General features: G+C 47.3%; 1 protein-coding gene across 2 annotated transcripts; it reads right to left on the reverse strand.

The window, feature by feature from the left end:
• Window positions 1–1,730: 1,730 nt before the first annotated feature.
• LOC145880066 (mRNA-decapping enzyme 1B) lies at window positions 1,731–25,060 on the reverse strand. 2 transcript variants are annotated; one of them, XM_082977958.1, is made up of 9 exons: window positions 24,657–25,060; window positions 22,372–22,412; window positions 20,610–20,737; window positions 10,812–10,875; window positions 9,820–9,982; window positions 7,286–7,417; window positions 5,741–6,823; window positions 5,394–5,621; window positions 1,731–2,866 (listed from the first exon to the last, which is right to left on the reverse strand). In XM_082977958.1, exons 1-9 carry the CDS (start codon window positions 24,813–24,815, stop codon window positions 2,786–2,788), a joined length of 2,079 nt encoding a protein of 692 aa, XP_082834084.1. In that variant the 5' UTR covers window positions 24,816–25,060; the 3' UTR covers window positions 1,731–2,785. The 2 variants fall into 2 exon arrangements, with proteins under 2 accessions (XP_082834084.1, XP_082834083.1); XM_082977957.1 differs by having other exon boundaries at window positions 10,812–10,878; window positions 24,657–25,059.
• Window positions 25,061–26,451: the final 1,391 nt, after the last annotated feature.

The following is a 26,451-nucleotide window of genomic DNA, read 5'->3' on the forward strand; positions in this document are numbered from 1 at the left end:
CTGAATAGCAAGAGACCAGGGTAGAGGTCTAATTATTGGATTGTACTTTGTGTGCATGAGTGGGTTTGACAAATGGAAATGGATCGCTCTATTGGAAAACGACTGCAGAGTACAGTACAGTTTGGGAGCTCATTAGTCCTGGCCTATCAATATTGCTGGGGTGTGAGAAAGACACTTCATTTGAATAGATGTCTGGAAAACAGTGTTTTAAAATCAAATCAATATCTGCATGATCTCACTTGTGACATAGAAAGGAATGTACTTGAGAAGTGGATCCCCCCCCTCCCTCCACAAAGCACTTGAGAAGTGGATCCCCCCTCCCTCCCTCCACAAAGCACTTGAGAAGTGGATCCCCCCTCCCTCCCTCCACAAAGCACTTGAGAAGTGGATCCCCCCTCCCTCCCTCCACAAAGCACTTGAGAAGTGGATCCCCCCTCCCTCCCTCCACAAAGTACTTGAGAAGTGGATCCCCCCTCCCTCCACAAAGCACTTGAGAAGTGGATCCCCCCCTCCCTCCCTCCACAAAGCACTTGAGAAGTGGATCCCCCCCTCCCTCCCTCCCTCCACAAAGCACTTGAGAAGTGGATCCCCCCTCCCTCCCTCCACAAAGTACTTGAGAAGTGGATCCCCCCTCCCTCCCTCCACAAAGTACTTGAGAAGTGGATCTTCCCTCCCTCCCTCCACAAAGCACTTGAGAAGTGGATCCCCCCTCCCTCCCTCCCTCCCTCCACAAAGTACTTGAGAAGTGGATCCCCCCTCCCTCCCTCCACAAAGCACTTGAGAAGTGGATCCTCCCTCCCTCCACAAAGCACTTGAGAAGTGGATCCCCCCTCCCTCCCTCCCTCCCTCCACAAAGCACTTGAGAAGTGGATCCCCCTCCCTCCCTCCACAAAGTACTTGAGAAGTGGATCCCCCCTCCCTCCACAAAGCACTTGAGAAGTGGATCCCCCCTCCCCTCCACAAAGTACTTGAGAAGTGGATCTTCCCTCCCTCCACAAAGGACTTGAGAAGTGGATCTTCCCCCCCTCCACAAAGTACTTGAGAAGTGGATCTTCCCTCCCTCCACAAAGGACTTGAGAAGTGGATCCCCCCCTCCACAAAGTACTTGAGAAGTGGATCCCCCCCTCCACAAAGTACTTGAGAAGTGGATCTTCCCCCCTCCACAAAGTACTTGAGAAGTGGATCTTCCCCCCTCCACAAAGTACTTGAGAAGTGGATCTTCCCCCCTCCACAAAGTACTTGAGAAGTGGATCCCCCCTCCCTCCCTCCACAAAGCACTTGAGAAGTGGATCCCCCCTCCCTCCCTCCACAAAGCACTTGAGAAGTGGATCCCTCCCTCCTTCCACAAAGCACTTGAGACTTACTGTAAATGAGAGTGGAATACACATTTCCACACTATAACATTTCTAAGTCACTTTGTCCACATCCCAAGGACAGACTGACTGGGTAAAGTAAAACTCTGTAATAAGGCTAGAGTCCCAAATGGCACCCTACTCCCTATATGGTGCAGTAGGGCTCTGGTCAAAAGGTACTATATAGGGAACAGGGTGAATTTTTGGAGGCAGACATTTTCTCTTAAAATAGTGAAATAAGTAGAGTGAAGCTGCCCGTAGACGCTGATCTTGGGTCAGTTTAGCATTTCCCCCCACTAATGGTTAAGGTTAATATTGGGGAAGGGGAAGCTGATCCTAGGTCTGTGCCTAGTGGAAACTTCACCTCAGAGCCACATGTTTGAAGAAGACAATTTATTTCCAATTCAGTTGTGGTCCAGAGACTGTTCAATCATTACACAAGAAATAAGTCAGGAAGTGGGCTTTGCGGTCACAATGTTTGACTCTGGGGGGAAAAAAAGAAAAGAAAAAGTGGTTTTCAAAACCAAAAGAACAAAATGATGGGACTCCAGATTCCACAGGTTTTAAAATAATTGATACATGCCAGATAGTGTGAATTAAAACACTTCCTGAAACTGTCATTGCAACATTGTGTTTTTAAAATGTGTTTTTAAAATGTCCTCGTATGACAACGGCATAGAAAAATAGACAATATTCTATTATCTGTCTCTCTCGTAACATAAAATAGTTTCTTAAACCCTTTGCCTGATACATATAAACCGTCTATCAAACTAGTCTAGGATGTGTGAGCACAGAAGACATGTGGAAATAAAGCCAAACGCATTATGAAAATAAATGCTAGGTTCTACAGTATGTAATTCCTCCTTTGGGAAACGTTTACCTCAACAGAGATACAGAGGGTCACTTCTGTGAGGTAGTACAAGCTTAAGATTTTAAAATAGAAAATATTTCCACTTAATAAAGTGTTCAAATAAACTCATCCAACTTCAAGTTAATTAAACATTGTCAAATGCCTGGAAAACCATTTTAGTTAAGAGAGGAACCTTTTAAAAACAAGTACAGTCATTCCAAAACATATACAATTGTTTGATAGCTCTTACTACAATATCCCATTCAAACTTTCAATTATTTTATTCTTATGATAAAAACATCTTAAAAATGGCAAAAATGTAATTTCCTTGTAATCTGAATCCACAGGTTACATCGACAGTGCTCACATTAGGAAGACTCATTTAGCTAGATCAGCAAATGGTTTAGATGATAAAATGATTGTGCCGGTTTGGGACTCATTAAGCACCTAACGGAAGAAAACAGACCAACAGGGAGAAGGGCTCCCTGGACTCGTCCAATAGGAAATGCTGATTTTCACTTCCCGTTGCAAAGCGTTTTGAAACATTTTTCTATTGGGTGCCTCATTAAACAGGGCCCTGGCCTCAGAACTTGTTTGCGGTGGCTTCCGTGGAGAAGCGCTGGGCGTAGGACTCATAGATGGTATCCAGGAAGGAACTGTCGTTCTGAAAGAGAGAGAGAGAGAATTAGAGAGAATGAGAGAGAGAGAGAGAGAGAGAGAGAGAGAGAGAGAGAGAGAGAGAGAGAGAGAGAGAGAGAGAGAGAGAGAGAGAGAGAGAGAGAGAGAGAGAGAGAGTTGGAGAAGGATTGAGAGCTAGAGAGAGAAAGGGAGAGGAAGGGAGAGGGGTAGAGGAGAGGAAGGGAGAGGAGTAGAGGAGAGGAAGGGAGAAGAGTAGAGGAGAGGAAGGGAGAGGAGTAGAGGAGAGGAAGGGAGAGGAGTAGAGGAGAGAGATGGAGAGGAAGGGAGAGAAGTAGACAGAGATAAGCGAGCAACAGAGTCCTCTGATCAGGAGTGTGGAATATAAACAAAACATTAGTATTTGGACAGGTTGAGTGTGTGTCTGCACTCTGTGCTGGTCTGAAACAGCTCTCTTTAGCAGGACAGTGTCTGTCTGTCTGCGCTGGTCTGAAACAGCTCTCTTTAGCAGGACAGTGTCTGTCTGCGCTGGTCTGAAACAGCTCTCTTTAGCAGGATAGTGTCTGTCTGTCTGCGCTGGTCTGAAACAGCTCTCTTTAGCAGGACAGTGTCTGTCTGCACTGGTCTGAAACAGCTCTCTTTAGCAGGACAGTGTCTGTCTGTCTGCGCTGGTCTGAAACAGCTCTCTTTAGCAGGACCGTGTGTCTGTCTGCGCTGGTCTGAAACAGCTCTCTTTAGCAGGACAGTGTCTGTCTGTCTGCGCTGGTCTGAAACAGCTCTCTTTAGCAGGACAGTGTCTGTCTGTCTGCGCTGGTCTGAAACAGCTCTCTTTAGCAGGACAGTGTCTGTCTGTCTGCGCTGGTCTGAAACAGCTCTCTTTAGCAGGACAGTGTCTGTCTGTCTGCGCTGGTCTGAAACAGCTCTCTTTAGCAGGACAGTGTCTGTCTGTCTGCGCTGGTCTGAAACAGCTCTCTTTAGCAGGACAGTGTCTGTCTGTCTGCGCTGGTCTGAAACAGCTCTCTTTAGCAGGACAGTGTCTGTCTGTCTGCGCTGGTCTGAAACAGCTCTCTTTAGCAGGACAGTGTCTGTCTGTCTGCGCTGGTCTGAAACAGCTCTCTTTAGCAGGACAGTGTCTGTCTGTCTGCGCTGGTCTGAAACAGCTCTCTTTAGCAGGACAGTGTCTGTCTGCGCTGGTCTGAAACAGCTCTCTTTAGCAGGACAGTGTCTGTCTGCGCTGGTCTGAAACAGCTCTCTTTAGCAGGACAGTGTCTGTCTGTCTGCGCTGGTCTGAAACAGCTCTCTTTAGCAGGACAGTGTCTGTCTGTCTGCGCTGGTCTGAAACAGCTCTCTTTAGCAGGACAGTGTCTGTCTGTCTGCGCTGGTCTGAAACAGCTCTCTTTAGCAGGACAGTGTCTGTCTGTCTGCGCTGGTCTGAAACAGCTCTCTTTAGCAGGACAGTGTCTGTCTGTCTGCGCTGGTCTGAAACAGCTCTCTTTAGCAGGACAGTGTCTGTCTGTCTGCGCTGGTCTGAAACAGCTCTCTTTAGCAGGACAGTGTCTGTCTGTCTGCGCTGGTCTGAAACAGCTCTCTTTAGCAGGACAGTGTCTGTCTGCGCTGGTCTGAAACAGCTCTCTTTAGCAGGGCAGTGTCTGTCTGCGCTGGTCTGAAACAGCTCTCTTTAGCAGGACAGTGTTTGTCTGCGCTGGTCTGAAACAGCTCTCTTTAGCAGGACAGTGTCTGTCTGCGCTGGTCTGAAACAGCTCTCTTTAGCAGGACAGTGTTTCTCTGTCTGCGCTGGTCTGAAACAGCTCTCTTTAGCAGGACAGTGTTTCTCTGTCTGCACGTCGATGAATAACCTCAAGGTCCTTTGGCAAGACTGTCTGGCTGTACAAAGACTGAACATAAACAGCGTGTCTCTGACAGTGTCCTGAGCAGAAAGACAGAATATAAACATAAAGGCAGGAACCCAGGACAATCCACTTGGCTGTGTGACCAGCTGCTTCTTCAAGGACTGGAGAGTTTGACGCCTGCAGAATTGCTAGTCTTGTTATGTAAATATATTTAAGAAAAATAGAAATGCAACATGGAAAGTCTTGGTCCTGTGTTTCATGAGCTGAAATAAAAGATCCCAGAAATGTTCCAAACAGAACAAAAAGCTTATTTCTCAAAAATGTTGTGCACAAATTTCTTTACAAGTGCACCCAGCGCCAACAGGGCTTCTGAATCAGTGCACCCAGCGCCAACAGGGCTTCTGAATCAAGTGCAAGGGCTTCTGAATCAAGTGCACCCACCGCCAACAGGGCTTCTGAATCAAGTGCACCCACCGCCAACAGGGCAAGCCTTTATTGTTGGCTTTTCTCCAGAAACGTTAGGAATGACTCGACTAGTAATGCCTTGAAGACCAACCAGTTGATCTGGATGGACCGGTTGGTGACCACTGCCTTATATGAACTGTAACGACGTACAATCATTGAAATTGTTGCATGATGCCATTATATTTTTGTTCAGTGTAACTTTGTTTCTGTAAAAACAGACTGGCTCTTCCTCTCTCCTACCTGTATGAGGTGCAGCAGGGTGGCCTGGAGCTGGCTCTTAGAGAGGCCCCTGGGTTGGGGGTCGTCAGGGGCCTGTGGGGCCAGGAGGGCTGAGGAAGGATGAGGGCCAGGGGGGCAGTGGGTGTCCCCAGAGGCTTTGGCCTGGGGGCGCTTGGCCTGGGAGAAGACACTGGGGGACAGGAGCAGGGTAGGTGCCACCGTGGCTGGGATACGCTGGGGGGAGATCACCTGGAGATGGAGAGGAGATGGTTAGAGACACAAACCCAGACCCCTCCCTGTACAAAACCACTCCAGCACTTTTTTTTGAAGGTCCTTTGAGTGAGATAGGATATATTTCGTTTTTTTACCTGGAACTTCTGAGCAGTGGTGCCTGCAGAGTTCTTGTCAGCCAAACTGTCCAGAGACCTGGCTGTAGAATGAGCTGACTGCTGGCCGTGCTGCCCCATGGCTGGGGGGGCTGAGGGGGCTAGAGGGACAGGCTCGTGGAAGCGGGGAGCCAGGTTAGAGGAAGGCCTAGTGGGCTCCGGAACCAGACTCTGCTCCTGTTGAACCAGCTGCAGCCTCTGGAGCAGCTCATGGGGGGAGACGACACCAGTTAGCTGCCCCGGCTGGGGGTGACCTGGCTGGGGGTGGAGGTATAAGGGCTGGGGGTGCTGGAAGGGGTGGAAAGAGTGACAGGGCTGTGACTGAGGTTGAGGATGACCAGGCTGGGGTTGGTGGGGAGGTTGAGACTGGGAGGGGTGTGAGGGCAACATGGGGACCAGCATCTGGGGCGGCTTGGTGGGGCTGAAGTACAACGGCTGGGCCTGGTGAGGGGGGAGGTGGAGGTGATGGTGTTGAGAACCAGGGAAGCCCAAAGCATCCACCAGGAGAGGCTGAAGATGAGCAGACTGGAGACCAGGGATGAGAGGAGGAGGAGGAGGACGAGAACAACAGGGAGCGGAGGTCGTCATTGAAGAGGTGGTGGAAGTGGGCTGGTTCTGGAACAGTCTCTGGATGGGGTCTTGTCTGGCCTGGGTCCGATGGTGGTGATGGACAGAGGGGGCTCCGTTCTCATGCAGTCTGTTCTCGGGTGACTCGGAGACGGGTTGGAGCTGCTCCATAGGACCGTCTCGCTGGAGCTGGTTCTGAGGCTGGGAGGAGGAGGCGGCATCCTTCATGAGCTTCTGGAAGGCAGGGCAGTGCTGCGGGGGGCTGCTACCTGAGATCAGACCCCCTTCCTGGGCCTGGAGATGGAGCTGGGCCTGGACTGGGTCGTCGTAGGACAAAGAGCGGGCCACCGCCGGGCGGACGCCTCCAGGCTTCCCCAGGGGCTGGGACCCTGGACCTACTGACCCTGACCCAGCCATGGGAGAGACCAGCTCTGCTCTGGGCTGCTGGACACCAAACAGAGTTGCCAGAGAGAGAGGCCTGGGCTCTCCTTGACTATCCTAAGAGAGGAAAAGGGTGATGGAGAGATAGAGAGGGTGAGAGATCGGTGGTGTGAAACAGAAAGGAGAGAACATAAGGAAAACAAACAGTAGAAACTAACTGTGAAACCAGGTCAACACTGTGTTAGAAATCAGCAATCTGACCATTTAAAAACTAACTGTGAAACCAGGTCAACACTGTTAGAAATCAGCAATCTGACCATTTAAAAACTAACTGTGAAACCAGCTCAACACTGTTAGAAATCAGCAATCTGACCATTTAAAAACTACCCTTGAAACCAGCTCAACACTGTTAGAAATCAGAAATCTGACCATTTAAAAACTAACTGTGAAACCAGCTCAACACTGTTAGAAATCAGCAATCTGACCATTTAAAAAACCCACTAATTCACATGGTGGATAAACCACATTTAAAATCTACTTATTTCATGTGTGTTGAATAAGGTGAAAGGCTCTGTGTACCTGAACAGGCCTCTCCTGTAGCCCCTGATGGGGAAATCTCTCCATAGGTTTGACAGGGATAGGTTTGATCAGGCTGGGGTTGGCATTAAGAACACTAGACCCTCCTATCTCTTTAGGCTCTGGCTGACCACCCTGAGAGGAGACAGACAGACAGAGGGAGACAGACAGACAGAGACACAATAACAGGACATTGATGTCCGTTCATTTAACCCATTTTCATACATGGCGCATTCAGGAATACATTAGTATGCACACATTATGATACAGCAGCAGACATCTTACTTCCTCAGAAATACATGAATCACAGGCTGCAGCCTTGTTATATGCTTTAGTGCCCCCTAGTGGTAGTGGTGTGTTAGTACCTTGTCATAGTGGTAGCATGTGGTGTAGACCTTACCGTGAAACGCTAACTTACAAGCCCTTAACCAACAATGCAATTAAGAAAATTATTAAGAAAATATTAACTAAATAAACGTAAATAAAAAATGTTTAAAAGTAACAAAATAATGAGGCTATATAGAGGGGGTACCGGGAAGGGGGATACCTACAGTAGTCAGTTATACAACTGAAATGAGTCTTCCTCATTTAACCCTCTGAATCAGAGGTGGGGGGGGGGGGGCTGCCTTAACGGACACCAGGGAACAGTGGGTTAACTGCCTTGCACAGGGGCAGAACGACAGATAGTTAGTTACCTTGTCAGCTCGGTACCGAGTAAAATGTGCGGCGGTACAGGTTAGTCGAGGTAATTTGCACATGTAGGTAGGAGTAAAGTGACTATGCATAGATAATAAACAGCAAGTAGCAGCAGTGTAAAAACAAAAAAGGGAGGGGGGGGGGGGGGGGGGGGTGAATGCAAATAGTCCGGATGGCCATTTTATCAATTGTTCAGCAGTCTTATGGCTTGGAGGAAAAAGCTGTTAAGGAGCCTTTTGGACCTAGACTTGGCCTTCCGGTACCGCTTGCCGTGCGGTAGCAGAGAGAATAGTCCATGAATTGGGTGACTGGAGTCTGACAATTTTATGGGCCTTCCTCTGACACCGCCTAGTATATAGGTTCTGGATGGCAGGAAGCTTGGCTCCAGTGATGTACTGGGCCGTACCCATTACCCTCTAGTGCCTTACGGTCAGATGCCAAGCAGTTGCCATACCAGGCAGTGATGCAACCAGTCAGGATGCTCTCGATGGTGCAGCTGTAGAAGTTTGAGGATCTGGGGACCCATGCCAAATCTTATCAGTATCCTGAGGGGGAAAAGGTTTTGTCCTGCCCTCTTCATGACTGTCTTGGTGTGTTTGGACCATGATAGTTCGGTGGTGATGTGGACACCAAGGAACTTGAAACTCTCGACCCGCTCCACTACAGACCCGGCAATGTTAATGGGGGCGTGTTCGGACCGCCTTTTCCTGTAGTCCACAATCATCTCCTTTGTCTTGCTCACGCTGATGGAGAGGTTGTTGTCCTTACACCACACGGCCAGGTCTCTGACCTCCTATAGGCTGTCTCACCGTTGTGTCGTCAGCAAACTTGATGGTGTTGGAGTCGTGCTTGGCCACGCAGTCGTAGGTGAACAGGGAAGTAGACGAAGGGATTAAGCACGCACCCCTGAGGGGCCCCCGTGTTGAGGGTCAGCGTGGCGGATATGGACCTACCTTGTCATAGTGGTAAACACATACAGTGGGGACCTACCTTGTCATAGTGGTAAACACATACAGTGTGGACCTACCTTGTCATAGTGGTAAACACATACAGTGGGGACCTACCTTGTCATAGTGGTAAACACATACAGTGGGGACCTACCTTGTCATAGTGGTAAACACATACAGTGGGGACCTACCTTGTCATAGTGGTAAACACATACAGTGGGGACCTACCTTGTCATAGTGGTAAACACATACAGTGGGGACCTACCTTGTCATAGTGGTAAACACATACAGTGGGGACCTACCTTGTCATAGTGGTAAACACATACAGTGGGGACCTACCGTGTCATAGTGGTAAACACATACAGTGGGGACCTACCTTGTCATAGTGGTAAACACATACAGTGGGGACCTACCTTGTCATAGTGGTAAACACATACAGTGGGGACCTACCTTGTCATAGTGGTAAACACATACAGTGTGGACCTACCTTGTCATAGTGGTAAACACATACAGTGGGGACCTACCTTGTCATAGTGGTAAACACATACAGTGGGGACCTACCTTGTCATAGTGGTAAACACATACAGTGTGGACCTACCTTGTCATAGTGGTAAACACATACAGTGTGGACCTACCTTGTCATAGTGGTAAACACATACAGTGGGGACCTACCTTGTCATAGTGGTAAACACATACAGTGTGGACCTACCTTGTCATAGTGGTAAACACATACAGTGGGGACCTACCTTGTCATAGTGGTAAACACATACAGTGTGGACCTACCTTGTCATAGTGGTAAACACATACAGTGGGGACCTACCTTGTCATAGTGGTAAACACATACAGTGGGGACCTACCTTGTCATAGTGGTAAACACATACAGTGGGGATCTACCTTGTCATACTCATTGCGAGCTTTGGTCAGCATCTGCAGGATGTCCACTCCTTGTCCCTTCCCAGGGTCCCCTGCTGCCTCCAGGGCTCGAGGAGACACCAAGCCCCCCTGACCCGGTCCCTGTTGACCCCGCTGGGCTAGGGCCTGTTCCTGTTTCGTCAGACTGAGAGAGGAGAGGTTAGAGGTGTGTGTTGTTTGGTCTGTGCTGTTGTGAACTGGCAATGGTAGTGCACACACACACACACACACACACACACACACACACACACACACACACACACACACACACACACACACACCAGTGTTTTAGTGCAGCAGTGTAGACAGACACACACCAGTGTTTTAGTGCAGCAGTGTAGACAGACACACACCAGTGTTTTAGTGCAGCAGTGTAGACAGACACACACCAGTGTTTTAGTGCAGCAGTGTAGACAGACACACCAGTGTTTTAGTGCAGCAGTGTAGACAGACACACCAGTGTTTTAGTGCAGCAGTGTAGACAGACACACCAGTGTTTTAGTGCAGCAGTGTAGACAGACACACACCAGTGTTTTAGTGCAGCAGTGTAGACAGACACACACCAGTGTTTTAGTGCAGCAGTGTAGACAGACACACACCAGTGTTTTAGTGCAGCAGTGTAGACAGACACACACCAGTGTTTTAGTGCAGCAGTGTAGACAGACACACACCAGTGTTTTAGTGCAGCAGTGTAGACAGACACACCAGTGTTTTAGTGCAGCAGTGTAGACAGACACACCTGTGTTTTAGTGCAGCAGTGTAGACAGACACACCTGTGTTTTAGTGCAGCAGTGTAGACAGACACACACCAGTGTTTTAGTGCAGCAGTGTAGACAGACACTAGTGGCAAGTAGCTGTTGGTAGACAGTGAGTGATGATCGCTTGCAGGGACAGTGTCATGGGGACACAGAGAGAGAGGATGGGAGTCTGTGTGTGTGTGTGTGTGTGTGTGTGTGTGTGTGTGTGTTACTCACTACTTCATAAGCTCTGCGATGCGCTGGCAGTCCGCCTTATCATAGAACCAGATGCCATAGATAGCTACTAGAGACAGAGACAGAGAGAAAGAGAGAGAGAGACAGAGACAGAGAGAAAGACAGAGAGACAGAGGCAGAGAGACAGAGGCAGAGAGACAGAGGCAGAGAGAAAGACAGAGACAGAGAGACAGAGAGAGAGAGAGACACAGAGACCGAGGCAGAGAGACAGAGGCAGAGAGAGACAGAGAGACCGAGGTAGAGAGAGACAGAGGCAGAGAGAGACAGAGAGACCGAGGCAGAGAGACAGAGGCAGAGAGAGACAGAGAGAGACAGAGAGACCGAGGCAGAGAGACAGAGGCAGAGAGAGACAGAGAGAAAGACAGAGAGAGAGACAGAGACAGAGAGAAAGACAGAGAGACAGACAGAGAGACAGAGACACAGAGGCAGAGAGAGCAGAGCAGGGAGCACGACAGCGAGAGAGAGACAGACAGAGAGAGAGAGCAGAGCAGGGAGTGAGACAGCGAGAGAGAGACAGACAGAGAGAGCAGAGCAGGGAGCGAGACAGCGAGAGAGAGAGAGAGAGAGCAGAGCAGGGAGCGAGACAGCGAGAGAGAGAGAGAGACAGAGAGAGCAGAGCAGGGAGCGAGACAGCGAGAGAGAGAGAGAGAGAGAGAGAGAGAGAGACAGAGAGAGCAGAGCAGGGAGCGAGACAGCGAGAGAGAGAGAGAGACAGAGAGAGCAGAGCAGGGAGCGAGACAGCGAGAGAGAGAGAGAGAGAGAGACAGAGAGAGCAGAGCAGGGAGCGAGACAGCGAGACAGGTCACAGGTCAGTCAATGGCCATAATGGAGGGTCCAATCTAAATCCAGATAAAACAGAGTTCAGTGCAGCAGCGAGGTCAACATCAGTCCCCTCAGACACAGAGCCACGGCTAAATACACCAGCTAGAGCCACGGCTAAATACACCAGCTAGAGCCACGGCTAAATACACCAGCTAGAGCCACGGCTAAATACACCAGCTAGAGCCACGGCTAAATACACCAGCTAGAGCCACGGCTAAATACACCAGCTAGAGCCACGGCTAAATACACCAGCTAGAGCCACGGCTAAATACACCAGCTAGAGCCACGGGAGCCATTACACAGACATCACAAAACACTGGGAGAAAGGAACCAAAACGTTACAACACGTGTTTGTGTGATCCAAAGTCTAAAATAAACTGAACGATGAATGTTGGCGACTGCTGAGCTAGGGTCACTGCTGTGTGTGTGTGTGTGTGTGTGTGGTATGTGTGTGTGTGTGTGTGTGTGTTTTGGCAGGTTCTCTGATGCGTTCCTTCCTGGCAGGCAGTCAGAAGAGGAATAGGGGCTATGTCCCAATCATCTCTCTTTCCTCTCAGAGTGCACTTGTTCACTTCCATTAACTGATTTCTAAAATGAAATAACTGGTATAAGAAATATGGTGGAAACTCCCACTAGCCCATGTCTCCACCCATACAACACTTTTATATGAGGGAAGTAGTGAACGAGTGAACACTTGAGGGGAAATGTGATATGATGGGACACACCCCCCACGCTGGAGAAGGTGCTACGTATAAACCCCCCACGCTGGAGAAGGTGCTACGTATAAACCCCCCACGGTGGAGAAGGTGCTACGTATAAACCCCCCGCGGTGGAGAAGGTGCTACGTATAAACCCCCCACGGTGGAGAAGGTGCTACGTATAAACCCCCCACGCTGGAGAAGGTGCTACGTATAAACCCCCCACGCTGGAGAAGGTGCTACGTATAAACCCCCCACGCTGGAGAAGGTGCTACGTATAAACCCCCCACGCTGGAGAAGGTGCTACGTATAAACCCCCCACGGTGGAGAAGGTGCTACGTATAAACCCCCCACGCTGGAGAAGGTGCTACGTATAAACCCCCCACGGTGGAGAAGGTGCTACGTATAAACCCCCCACGGTGGAGAAGGTGCTACGTATAACCCCCCACGCTGGAGAAGGTGCTACGTATAAACCCCCCACGCTGGAGAAGGTGCTACGTATAAACCCCCCACGCTGGAGAAGGTGCTACGTATAAACCCCCCACGCTGGAGAAGGTGCTACGTATAAACCCCCCACGCTGGAGAAGGTGCTACGTATAAACCCCCCACGCTGGAGAAGGTGCTACGTATAAACCCCCCACGCTGGAGAAGGTGCTACGTATAAACCCCCCACGGTGGAGAAGGTGCTACGTATAAACCCCCCACGCTGGAGAAGGTGCTACGTATAAACCCCCCACGCTGGAGAAGGTGCTACGTATAAACCCCCCACGGTGGAGAAGGTGCTACGTATAAACCCCCCACGGTGGAGAAGGTGCTACGTATAAACCCCCCACGGTGGAGAAGGTGCTACGTATAAACCCCCCACGGTGGAGAAGGTGCTACGTATAAACCCCCCACGCTGGAGAAGGTGCTACGTATAAACCCCCCACGGTGGAGAAGGTGCTACGTATAAACCCCCCACGCTGGAGAAGGTGCTACGTATAAACCCCCCACGCTGGAGAAGGTGCTACGTATAAACCCCCCACGCTGGAGAAGGTGCTACGTATAAACCCCCCACGGTGGAGAAGGTGCTACGTATAAACCCCCCACGGTGGAGAAGGTGCTACGTATAAACCCCCCACGCTGGAGAAGGTGCTACGTATAAACCCCCCACGCTGGAGAAGGTGCTACGTATAAACCCCCCACGCTGGAGAAGGTGCTACGTATAAACCCTTTCTCCTACTGGGACAGCGCTCATCCAGGACGATTCCTCACATTCCTGGAACGGAAGACATACCGCTAGATTCCAGGAAGGGGCGGCTGGGCTGTGTTCAGCAGGGCACAGTGGGATTACCTACAGCCATTATATTAAAACCTACCATCTTTATCAGTTATGACTCATGCCAGACCACGTTAACTTCTTGGAAACTGTGATGACTCTTACCGAGTGGACTATCATGGATGAAATAAAAGATTAAATACATTTAAAAAAGTGCTGTGTTGATCTCCTCATGATGTTTAGTCATGATTCATGACATTGTTATGGATGAAGTGAAGGTTCTGGGTTCTGTCACCATGACCTCATTACCTTCTTAGTCTAATAACTAGTCAGTGTAGCCAACGTCAATATTACAGACAGATGTGTTATGAGAAAGCACAACATGTCTCTGTGGCAGTGACCCAGGGTTAGGGGCAGGCTGGGGCCGGACTCATTAGGTGCTGGGGTAGAGGGGTTATTGAGGCTCTGCAGCAGGGAGAGTTAGAAGGCAGGCCACTACTCTACTCAGCGTGACTGAGACAGGAGCCCTGTTGACAGGCAGACCAGGAACACTTCTCCTGTCACCTCCATCACAGTAAGAACTCACACAGCCTCAAATAGGCCACGTAGGAAGATAACGCTCTGGCCCGCCGGTCGGCCAAAAAAAGAGGACAGGGGGCGAGATAAGAAAGGAGGAGAGAGAAAGGAGAGAAGAGTGAAGTGGGGCGGACAGGGCGGAGACTGAGGGCCAGCCAGTAGACTAGAGCATGCTGGCTCCTGACTGACAGAGAGACAGACTACAGTGAGAGAGTAACTGAGTCAGTGAGGACAGCGGGTAAATCACTGGGAGGTCTGAGTAGCTGGATCTTAAGGTTGGAGCTGCTACTGAGTCTGCCTGCCTGCTGCCATCCTGTCTGCCCCCTGAGCGGTGTACCCTGCACTGCCCTGCTTGCCTGGGGCTGTGGAGAGCCAAGATAAAGGTCACCGCCTGGAAAAAGGACCAGACCAAATCTCCAAATCCTGGGAAAATTAAGAACCAGAGAGGAGAGAGATCGCTGGAGGAGCTGAGGAGAGACCACTTAGCTCAGTAGCTACAGGGGACTACTCTGGTTAGACTACTATACTACTCTCTCTGGGAAGGACAGACATTACCCAGCCTCACACCAGACAGTCTCTCTGAGAAGACAGTACTGTTAGAGGACAGACGGGGACAGGAGGAGAGACAGGGACAGGAGGAGGACAGACGGGGACAGGAGGAGGACAGACGGGGAGAGGAGGAGGACAGACGGGCACAGGAGGAGGACAGGAGGAGGACAGACGGGGACAGGAGGAGGACAGGAGGAGGACAGACGGGGACAGGAGGAGGACAGGAGGAGGACAGACGGGGACAGGAGGAGGACAGGAGGAGGACAGACGGGGACAGGAGGAGGACAGACGGAGACAGGAGGAGGAGGAGAGACAGGGACAGGAAGAGGAGAGACAGGGACAGGAAGAGGAGAGACAGGTCAGGGACCTCAGTATTGTAAACCAGAGAAAGGGTTATATTGGTTCATTATTTCATCATAGAACAAAAGAGCGTGTTAAAGGAAGAGGACAGACAGCAGACTGGTATCTCAGCAGTACCAGAGGACAGACAGCAGACTGGTATCTCAGCAGTACCAGAGGACAGACAGACAGGAGACTGGTATCTCAGCAGTACCAGAGGACAGACAGACAGGAGACTGGTATCTCAGCAGTACCAGAGGACAGACAGACAGGAGACTGGTATCTCAGCAGTACCAGAGGACAGACAGACAGGAGACTGGTATCTCAGCAGTACCAGAGGACAGACAGACAGGAGACTGGTATCTCAGCAGTACCAGAGGACAGACAGACAGCAGACTGGTATCTCAGCAGTACCAGAGGACAGACAGGAGACTGGTATCTCAGCAGTACCAGAGGACAGACAGCAGACTGGTATCTCAGCAGTACCAGAGGACAGACAGGAGACTGGTATCTCAGCAGTACCAGAGGACAGACAGGAGACTGGTATCTCAGCAGTACCAGAGGACAGACAGCAGACTGGTATCTCAGCAGTACCAGAGGACAGACAGGAGACTAGTATCTCAGCAGTACCAGAGGACAGACAGACAGGAGACTAGTATCTCAGCAGTACCAGAGGACAGACAGACAGGAGACTAGTATCTCAGCAGTACCAGAGGACAGACAGCAGACTGGTATCTCAGCAGTACCAGAGGACAGACAGGAGACTGGTATCTCAGCAGTACCAGAGGACAGACAGGAGACTGGTATCTCAGCAGTACCAGAGGACAGACAGCAGACTGGTATGTCAGCAGTACCAGAGGACAGACAGGAGACTGGTATCTCAGCAGTACCAGAGGACAGACAGACAGGAGACTAGTATCTCAGCAGTACCAGAGGACAGACAGACAGGAGACTAGTATCTCAGCAGTACCAGAGGACAGACAGGAGACTAGTATCTCAGCAGTACCAGAGGACAGACAGGAGACTAGTATCTCAGCAGTACCAGAGGACAGACAGACAGGAGACTAGTATCTCAGCAGTACCAGAGGACAGACAGGAGACTGGTATCTCTGCAGTACCAGAGGACAGACAGGAGACTGGTATCTCTGCAGCACCAGAGGAAACGTTGTCTAAACGTTGTCTGAACGTTGTCTGCTAGTAGCAGCTCCACAACACTACTACTAGACTATCGTCTTAGAGGGACTATGTTGGGGAGGTTGTTCCAGCGGAAAGCCAAACATGAGCGTCTTCACGAGGAGCCGGAGGTTGGGCCAGCCAAGGGCATGCTCATCACAGAGACAGAGATGGACTACACCTACGTACGACCAGGAGGTAAGGAAAGCCTCAAACACTTGTCATATGTCTGTGTCCCAAATGACACACTATTCCTTATATAGTGGCCTGGCCCTGGTCAAACGTAGTGCACTATAAAGGGAATAGGGTGCTATTTAGAACGCATAGGCTCTGGTCAAACGTAGTGCACTATAAAGGGAAACACTAGCCTATGTCAAACTACTATCCCCCATAGTAGAAAAGTTGACCTATTCTATTGTCAGCTAGTCGAAAAGAAAAATATTGCCTATTCTAAACAGACTATAGGACACTATTCTAAACAGACTATAGGACACTATTCTAAACAGACTATAGGACACTATGCTAAACAGACTATAGGACACTATGCTAAACAGACTATAGGACACTATTCTAAACAGACTATAGGACACTATTCTAAACAGACTATAGGACACTATTCTAAACAGACTATAGGACACTATTCTAAACAGACTATAGGACACTATTCTAAACAGACTATAGGACACTATTCTAAACAGACTATAGGACACTATTCTAAACAGACTATAGGACACTATTCTAAACAGACTATAGGACACCATGCTAAACAGACTATAGGACACCATGCTAAACAGACTATAGGACACTATGCTAAACAGACTATAGGACACTATGCTAAACAGACTATAGGACACTATGCTAAACAGACTATAGGACACTATGCTAAACAGACTATAGGACACTATGCTAAACAGACTATAGGACACTATGCTAAACAGACTATAGGACACTATGCTAAACAGACTATAGGACACTATGCTAAACAGACTATAGGACACTATGCTAAACAGACTATAGGACACTATTCTAAACAGACTATAGGACACTATGCTAAACAGACTATAGGACACTATGCTAAACAGACTATAGGACACTATGCTAAACAGACTATAGGACACTATGCTAAACAGACTATAGGACACTATTCTAAACAGACTATAGGACACTATTCTAAACAGACTATAGGACACTATTCTAAACAGACTATAGGACACTATTCTAAACAGACTATAGGACACTATTCTAAACAGACTATAGGACACTATTCTAAACAGACTATAGGACACTATTCTAAACAGACTATAGGACACTATTCTAAACAGACTATAGGACACTATTCTAAACAGACTATAGGACACTATTCTAAACAGACTATAGGACACTATTCTAAACAGACTATAGGACACTATTCTAAACAGACTATAGGACACTATGCTAAACAGACTATAGGACACTATGCTAAACAGACTATAGGACACTATGCTAAACAGACTACAGGACACTATTCTAAACAGACTACAGGACACTATTCTAAACAGACTACAGGACACTATTCTAAACAGACTACAGGACACTATTCTAAACAGACTACAGGACACTATTCTAAACAGACTATAGGACACTATTCTAAACAGACTATAGGACACTATGCTAAACAGACTATAGGACACTATGCTAAACAGACTATAGGACACTATGCTAAACAGACTATAGGACACTATTCTAAACAGACTATAGGACACTATTCTAAACAGACTATAGGACACTATTCTAAACAGACTATAGGACACTATTCTAAACAGACTATAGGACACTATGCTAAACAGACTATAGGACACTATTCTAAACAGACTATAGGACACTATGCTAAACAGACTATAGGACACTATGCTAAACAGACTATAGGACACTATGCTAAACAGACTATAGGACACTATTCTAAACAGACTATAGGACACTATTCTAAACAGACTATAGGACACTATTCTAAACAGACTATAGGACACTATTCTAAACAGACTATAGGACACTATTCTAAACAGACTATAGGACACTATTCTAAACAGACTATAGGACACTATGCTAAACAGACTATAGGACACTATTCTAAACAGACTATAGGACACTATGCTAAACAGACTATAGGACACTATTCTAAACAGACTATAGGACACTATTCTAAACAGACTATAGGACACTATGCTAAACAGACTATAGGACACTATTCTAAACAGACTATAGGACACTATTCTAAACAGACTATAGGACACTATGCTAAACAGACTATAGGACACTATTCTAAACAGACTATAGGACACTATGCTAAACAGACTATAGGACACTATTCTAAACAGACTATAGGACACTATTCTAAACAGACTATAGGACACTATGCTAAACAGACTATAGGACACTATGCTAAATATATATATATATATTCAATTTATTTCGTCCAAAAACCAGCTATTACCGGCTTGCTGTCAATGTCACAATGGCGTCACAGTTGAGACAACATTCTAAATTGGCCTGGCTGGCACTGCCACCAGCTAACGACCCCATAACCAAATATTTGTTTAGTGATAAGATTCTGTGACCTCTCGTGGAAGGTCATGTTGAGGGACGTGTGGTGTTCTAAACATCACATATAAATAACTCAGTTAGATATATTTTTTCCTCCCGGACAGTTTTGTTTGTGTGTAAATGTCTAATAATTCGAACGAGGACTCCAGCAATATCTTAAACAAAGCCTTCCTCCTGCCTGTCACTGAGAATGATGTGTACATCAGTGTGTGTGTGTGTGTGTGTAGCGTGTCCCACTTATAATGACAGGTTGGTTTGTATCTAACGTAGTAGGCTGGTTGGCTGGCTCTCTGCTGTTGGCAGGACACTTGCGGTAGAAAACCAGCACAGAGGCACTCAAACCCGGGACTACTGCCACAAAAATACCTCTGAACCATATATGGACCTGTGGGGCCACAGCCACTAGACTAGAGACGGCTCCAGGCTCCTCTCCTCAGGGTATGTGTGTGTCTGCAGCACTGAGTCTCTTTCTCAGCCTGCAACAGACCTGGGTTCAAATTCTATTCGAAGTTATTTCAACCACTTCATGTGGGCTTCATTGAGCTTGTCTGGCTTAGCAGACTAATTGAATAGTCCCCAAACTATAAATCCCATCCATCAGGCGCTCCAGCCGGGATAGGGGATACGCTCAAAGTTTGTGTTGAAAGATTTCAAATAGTGCTTGAACCCAGGTCTGATATGCACTCCGCAAATAGTTCTCATTTAAATGAAGTGCTCCATGATGGGCCAGGATTCCTGGACTACACCACATGGTAGAAAGTTAGCTGCATCTTCAATCTGTTTAAACTACGCTGAACACTCCAGTAGTATTGACCATGATTCACATCCAATCTCTTTTTACAAATGTAACATCTGCTCTAATCAAATGTAAATCTCCTGAGACGTGTAGCCTAGCAGGACTGAAATAAATATCATCTGGAATGCAAACATCAACATCTACAGGCCTACACCTCCGGCACATAGTTCCCGTGGTGATGTAAACACACCTCCGGCACATACACACCTCCGGCACATAGTTCCCGTGGTGATGTAAACACACCTCCTGCACATAGTTCCTGTGGTGATGTAAACACACCTCCTGCACATAGTTCCTGTGGTGATGTAAACACACCTCCGGCACATAGTTCCTGTGGTGATGTAAACACACCTCCTGCACATAGTTCCTGTGGTGATGTAAACACACCTCCTGCACATAGTCCAGGTACTATGTAGGTAGGCTGAATAGTGCAGGGGACTTACAGCGAGCCCAGGTTCTAAGTAGGGAGGGTTAATAGCCCAGGTACTATGTAGGTAGGCTGAATATTGCAGGGGTCTTACAGCGAGCCCAGGTTCTGAGTAGGGAGGGTTAATAGTCCTGGTACTATGTAGGTAGGCTGAATAGTGCAGGGGACTTACAGCGAGCCCAGGTTCTGAGTAGGGAGGGTTAATAGCCCTGGTACTATGTAGATAGGCTGAATATTGCAGGGGACTTACAGCGAGCCCAGGTTCTAAGTAGGGAGGGTTAATAGCCCTGGTACTATGTAGGTAGGCTGAATAGTGCAGGGGACTTACAGCGAGCCCAGGTTCTGAGTAGGGAGGGTTAATAGCCCAGGTACTATGTAGGTAGGCTGAATAGTGCAGGGGACTTACAGCGAGCCCAGGTTCTAAGTAGGGAGGGTTAATAGCCCTGGTACTATGTAGGTAGGCTGAATAGTGCAGGGGACTTACAGCGAGCCCAGGTTCTGAGTAGGGAGGGTTAATAGCCCTGGTACTATGTAGATAGGCTGAATAGTGCAGGGGACTTACAGCGAGCATTCCTGTAGAGTAGGAACGGATCCTGCAGTTGGAAGTCCAGGTCTTTAGTGATGGGTTCAGTCAGGTTCTCCATACTCAGCCTGTTCATTATGGTGAAGCCATGTCTGGGAGATGCTAGCCTGAGGACAAACAGGAGGGCATGAATAGAAAGAGTTAACCTGTACAGGATCGGTCCATAAACCGGGACGGTTGTTGCTCAATATGCGATAATTTGACCTGACTTTCCGGGACATAGACATGTCTTATATGGGCAGAAAGCTTAAATTCTTGTTAATCTTACTGCAGTGTCCAATTTACAGTAGCTATTACAGAAGAAAAATACCTGCTATTGTTAGAGCATAGTGCACAACAACAAAACACTTATCACAGCAACTGGTTTGATACATTCACCTATCAAGGTAAATAATGTACTAATATATTCAGTAATCTGCTCTGATTTGTCATCCTGAGGATCCCAGAGATAAAATGTAGTGTAGTTTGAAAAAATAAATGTGTATATTAAAATGTAGGAACTGGCTCTACAGTTTTATCCCACTGCTGTCTCTGGCTCCACACCTAGCCCGCCCGCCCAGCCACCTAGATGTGTCTTTTTAAATGTATTTTATTTTACCTTTATTTAACTAGGCAAGTCAGTTAAGAACAAATTCTTATTTTCAATGACGGCCTAGGAACAGTGGGTTAACTGCCTTGTTCAGGGGCAGAAGGACAGATTTTTACCTTGTCAGCTCGGGGAGTCAATCTTGCAACCTTTCGGTTACTAGTCCAACGCTCTAACCACTAGGCTGCCTGCCGCCCCATTAGCTTTCTGGAGGGAAGCTAATGATCCATCATGTATGACATTCCTGGGAGTGTGTAAACTTGTATTTTGTATTACCATAGCAGTTTTGTATGTTCTCTATAGTTATGTACTTACTTGAAAATGTATAAATTGACCAATTCGGCACATTTGGGCAAACTCCTGGCTGACTTGATGCAAAAATGTTGTGTAGTGAGGTAGTTCTTCACTGGATCAGTCTAAATTACACCTAGGCTCCTATGTTAATGTCTGGCCTTTCTCTCGCATTTCAAAGATGGAACAAAAACATTTAATAGAAAAACAAAAAAAAACACACGTTATCTTTCACCAGATCTAACGTGTTATATCCTCCTACATTCATTCACATTTCCACACTTCAAAGTGTTTCCTTTCAAATGGTATAAAGAATATTCATATCCTTGTTTCAGGTCCCTGAGCTACAGGCAGTTAGATTTGGGTGCTGAGCTACAGGCAGTTAGATTTGGGTGCTGAGCTACAGGCAGTTAGATTTGGGTGCTGAGCTACAGGCAGTTAGATTTGGTCCTATAAGGAAACAGAAAGGTGTTACATGTTTACGACCTATTTCCTGGGTGGGATAGGGTGTGTGGAAGTAGTCATGGCTCTTCAAGGCTACAGGCCATAATAGTCTACTCAGTGATAACCAATCTGTTCAGAGGGAGGGGGGCTGACGTAGCTAACCCACTAAGCCCATTATATTTAACCTGATGGAGGCAGGCTTCTCAGCTCACAGCTGAAGTACACACAGAGACCGGTCCCAAATGGCACCCTATTCCCTATATAGTGCACTACACTTTTGACTATGGGCCCTGGTCAAACGTGACGCACCATAAAGGGAATAGGGTGCCACTTGGGATGCACCCCCACCAAGATTCAAAGCTCACGGGGAAGTACATAGAAAAAGTAATTAGCTAGCATCGTAAAAAAGACCCATCATACCTTGTGTAGACAAACAGGGTCCCCTCCACGTCAGTCTTCTCCTGCAAAACAACATACAGTAACTGATTAGGGTTGAGTTCATTAAAAGAGACATTGATTTGCTTGAACAGAGTCTTCATCGATCTCTCCTTAACATTCACAGCAAAATGTTACGTAGGCTGTGGGATATGAGAGTTATGAAGAAAACTTCTACCGGTGCGATGGTTTCTGAGTCACTGGTTATTTGGACCAATCATGATTTTGGGGTGCACCTACACCTGCATATTTCATGTATTTATTTTTGAAAGGGGGGGGGGGGTTCACCACCGTCACCCCCACCCTCAGAACCAGGTGGGAAATTCCACGATAACAGAATGATTCCGAGAGACAGATTTTTCACTTTAAAATGTCTGCCAAACAAAACAACAATGACTTCAAAGTTAAACCACACAACTCTAGACACAAGCACAAAAAAAGACATTTACTTAGAGGAACAGATGCAAAGTTGGGTAACAGAATGACTGTACAAATAGCACAAACCATCATTCTGTTAATGTCACCAAACTCTGTACCTCGCATCAAGTAAATGTGTTTTTGTCAAATATTCTTTAAAATCATGCTTATGCATAGAGTTGTATGGTTTAACGTTGCAATCATTCGTTTGTTTGGCGCACTATTTTTAAGTGATAAAAATCAGAGTATCAGCATCATTGTGTTACCTTGGAATTGATCAAATCCAGAAGCAAGCATTCACACCAGATCTGGTTCTGGGTGGCTGATATTCATTCACCTAGTTAGCTACTATGTCAACATTCAGTCTGAAAACTGTCAGCTGTTTACAAACCCAGCAGCAATGTGATGAATACTCTTGTCCACCACATCTAACAATAATAACTAGCTGGAGGGCAATGGGTACTGTGTGCCCCGGTATGTGTGCTTCCAGCTGTTGACGATGAGTATGACGCGTCTCCATAGGAACCTCTGACTACATTTTGGATCAAGCATAAATTGGCTTTAACATGCACAATAACGTGCCAAATCTATGATTTAGCTCTTTATTGTAGGGTAAGCATTAGAATAAGTTGCCTCAATATTTGCAACCATGGGTGGTAATATCTCTCTAGCAGCTGATCCATGGTCAGTATTGTGAAATAATTATAATGTGAAGGAAATGATTGAATGGAGAAAGCGGAGCTCCCTTTCCATCCTATCAGTATAGACACATGCTCAAACATGCACTTAAAGACTGTTTATGTTTGATCCGGGTAATGTGGTCAGAGGCTTCCAATGGAGGGTGTGATGCAATCGTGGAGCCTCCAGACAAACCAAGCTCCATACCACATGCTGTGTGCCTCAAATGTAGTAACAACGTGGAGGGCTGCATACATCTCAACATTGACATGATTGGTTGATGTTGGTGGGTGCGGGAGGTCCTGTATAAAACACAAACTCACTTGACAACAGCTCTGCTAAGCGCAACATTTATGTTTGCTTTGACTTCTGCAGAGGCCGCATAACAGTAACTGCTGTATGGCCACTGCAGACTGACCATGCAGAGTCTTTCAGCGACCTCCTCTGCATGGTGTTTCAGGAAAGATGCATCTTGAAAACACTTAATTCAATCGCTATCGGCCGTAAGAGAAGTACATTAAGATAGCTGCACTGCGAAACTATAATTTGTGAGTCACAAACCGATTTTGACAAAACGCTTACTGAGCTGTCTAATGTGAGATTGAATCGGAGCTTCGTGGGCGATATACCGCCTTCAAAACAACTGGGAACTCGGAAAAGAAAACTTTCGGACTGGGAAAAATCGATTTGAACGGTCATCCAACTCCGGAACTCCGGCCTAAAAATCACTGACGTCATGATTTGACCTTGTATTTTCCAGAGTTCCCAGTTTGAAACGCGGCATTAGGCGACAACTCGAATGCAGATAGTGGGGCTGGCATTATTGCCAAGTTAACGTGCCAGTCGGAATTAGATCATGTCCGACTCGTTAATAGGTTAGTTATACACGTACCGCGTCCAACCAGTTAGCAAGTCGGACATTTGAGTTTCCTCGTTCCGACTAGGACGTGAAAGCGATATAGGGTGATGTTAGCTAGTTAGCTGTCTAGCTTCTTGGAATACTAGCTATGGCTAGCCACATCTCCCAAAACCACGTGAATTCAACCTGGCAAACTAGTTCATAACGTGGCATCCATATCAGTCCGCTAAGATGTTACTTAACGTTAGATAACATGCAACTTTGTTGAAAAGAGAAGGGAGCGCGAACAGAGCAGCGGTAGCAGCCCTTAACTCACCCATTCATTTGATCGGTTGTTGAAAGTATACAACGCCACTTGACTCGCCACATCTACAATGTTGTTGATGTAGGGATCTTGTCTTTGCAGGGCTGCGAGACTAATGTCCAAACCTTTAGCAGTGAGACAGGTGTTTCCACCCGATGAGCTTGCCGTCATTGTTCTCCTTGAGCTAGCTAGTGATGCTAACTTGCACGTTATAGCGGGTGAAGGAATTTGTGACGGTTCCAGAGTAAAACGCAGACTATTGAAACTATCCCTGTCACAATACACTGTTATCAATTAAAATATTTTAAATAAATCATTTAAGAGAACATATAAGTGAATTGTAACTGTTCGGTACACCATCAACAGCTCACTTGACAGCAGCCATGTTTCGTCGAACAGATTGTAAACAGTTAGGCATGATGAGTTGAGCGTGGAGGGCTATAAGGAACGTTAATCAATCTCGAAAAATAGATTGGCCGCTTCATCAGGCCGAAGCAGATGGTGATGAAGGATGTTTATTGGCCAGGCATGTTACACCAAAATTACTTTTGAATTTGACAATGACTTCTTGTTAGAATCCATCGTTGAATCCATTGAATTCCATTTTGTCCTGAAATGTTATTGAAGGCTTACTTCAACGTCACTTTTATATCGGTCTGATAATTCAAATTCGTCATTTTGTTAATTAATTAGTCCAGTTAATACGTTGTTAAGCAGATACTTACAATTTTTGCGCATATCATAGGCCTGAAAATGTCTGCTGCCCAAGTTGATGGGAAAAAACTATGCAGTCTGCAATGGTGGCTCTAGAGGGCGCTACTTCCTTTGTAAAACGTCGATCTTTTTTACATTTATTTTCCTCAACGCTGCCTTTTGCTTGGGCACTGAGCTAGGCTATATTTAGTGTGTAATATCAATGACAAGCGATTCAGCACTTAGTTCTATATGTTTCTATGGCTAGATTGTGATTATGGCAGTGCCAGGGTTATTGATAGTCTATAGTGACCAAAGGTTTCACCTGCTATAGGCGTGCGCAGTGAGCAGCATGTGAACAGCCATAGCACCATAAACAGTAGCCTACCAGGCAGCCCGCTACATATCTTCATTACTCTGAAATATGTTTTACCTAGTAGGCTATACATCTAGTATTTGTCCAAAATTCATACGCACAATGACTGTTTTTGGACACCTTTGGTGCTAGAAAGCTATATGGTCTAATCAAACTCATCCCCCAAACAGAATGTAGGTGACCTGAGAACTTATATTTCCTTCATCTCATCTAACAATGCTTCAGACACAGTCAGAGATCCATTATGAGTGAGTATGGTCTGGTGTCTGTGACTGATGGTTGGTGGGAGACGAGGAGAGGAGGGATGGGATGAGGAGGTGGTTCTCAGGACCAGTAGGGCCCAGTGTCTGTGACTGATGGTTGGTGGGAGACTAGAGGATAGGAGGGATGGGATGGGGAGGTGGTTCTCAGGACCAGTAGGGCCCGGTGTCTGTGACTGATGGTTGGTGGGAGACGAGGAGAGGAGGGATGGGATGGGGAGGTGGTTCTCAGGACCAGTAGGGCCCAGTGTCTGTGACTGATGGTTGGTGGGAGACTAGAGGATAGGAGGGATGGGATGGGGAGGTGGTTCTCAGGACCAGTAGGGCCCTGTGACTGATGGTTGGTGGGAGACGAAGGGAGAGGAGGGATGGGATGGGGAGGTGGTTCTCAGGACCAGTAGGGCCCGGTGTCTGTGACTGATGGTTGGTGGGAGACTAGAGGAGAGGAGGGATGGGATGGGGAGGTGGTTCTCAGGAC

This window comes from Salmo salar, chromosome 07 (assembly GCF_965601325.2).
Source record: "Salmo salar chromosome 07, fSalSal1, whole genome shotgun sequence".
Lineage (NCBI taxonomy): Eukaryota > Metazoa > Chordata > Actinopteri > Salmoniformes > Salmonidae > Salmo > Salmo salar.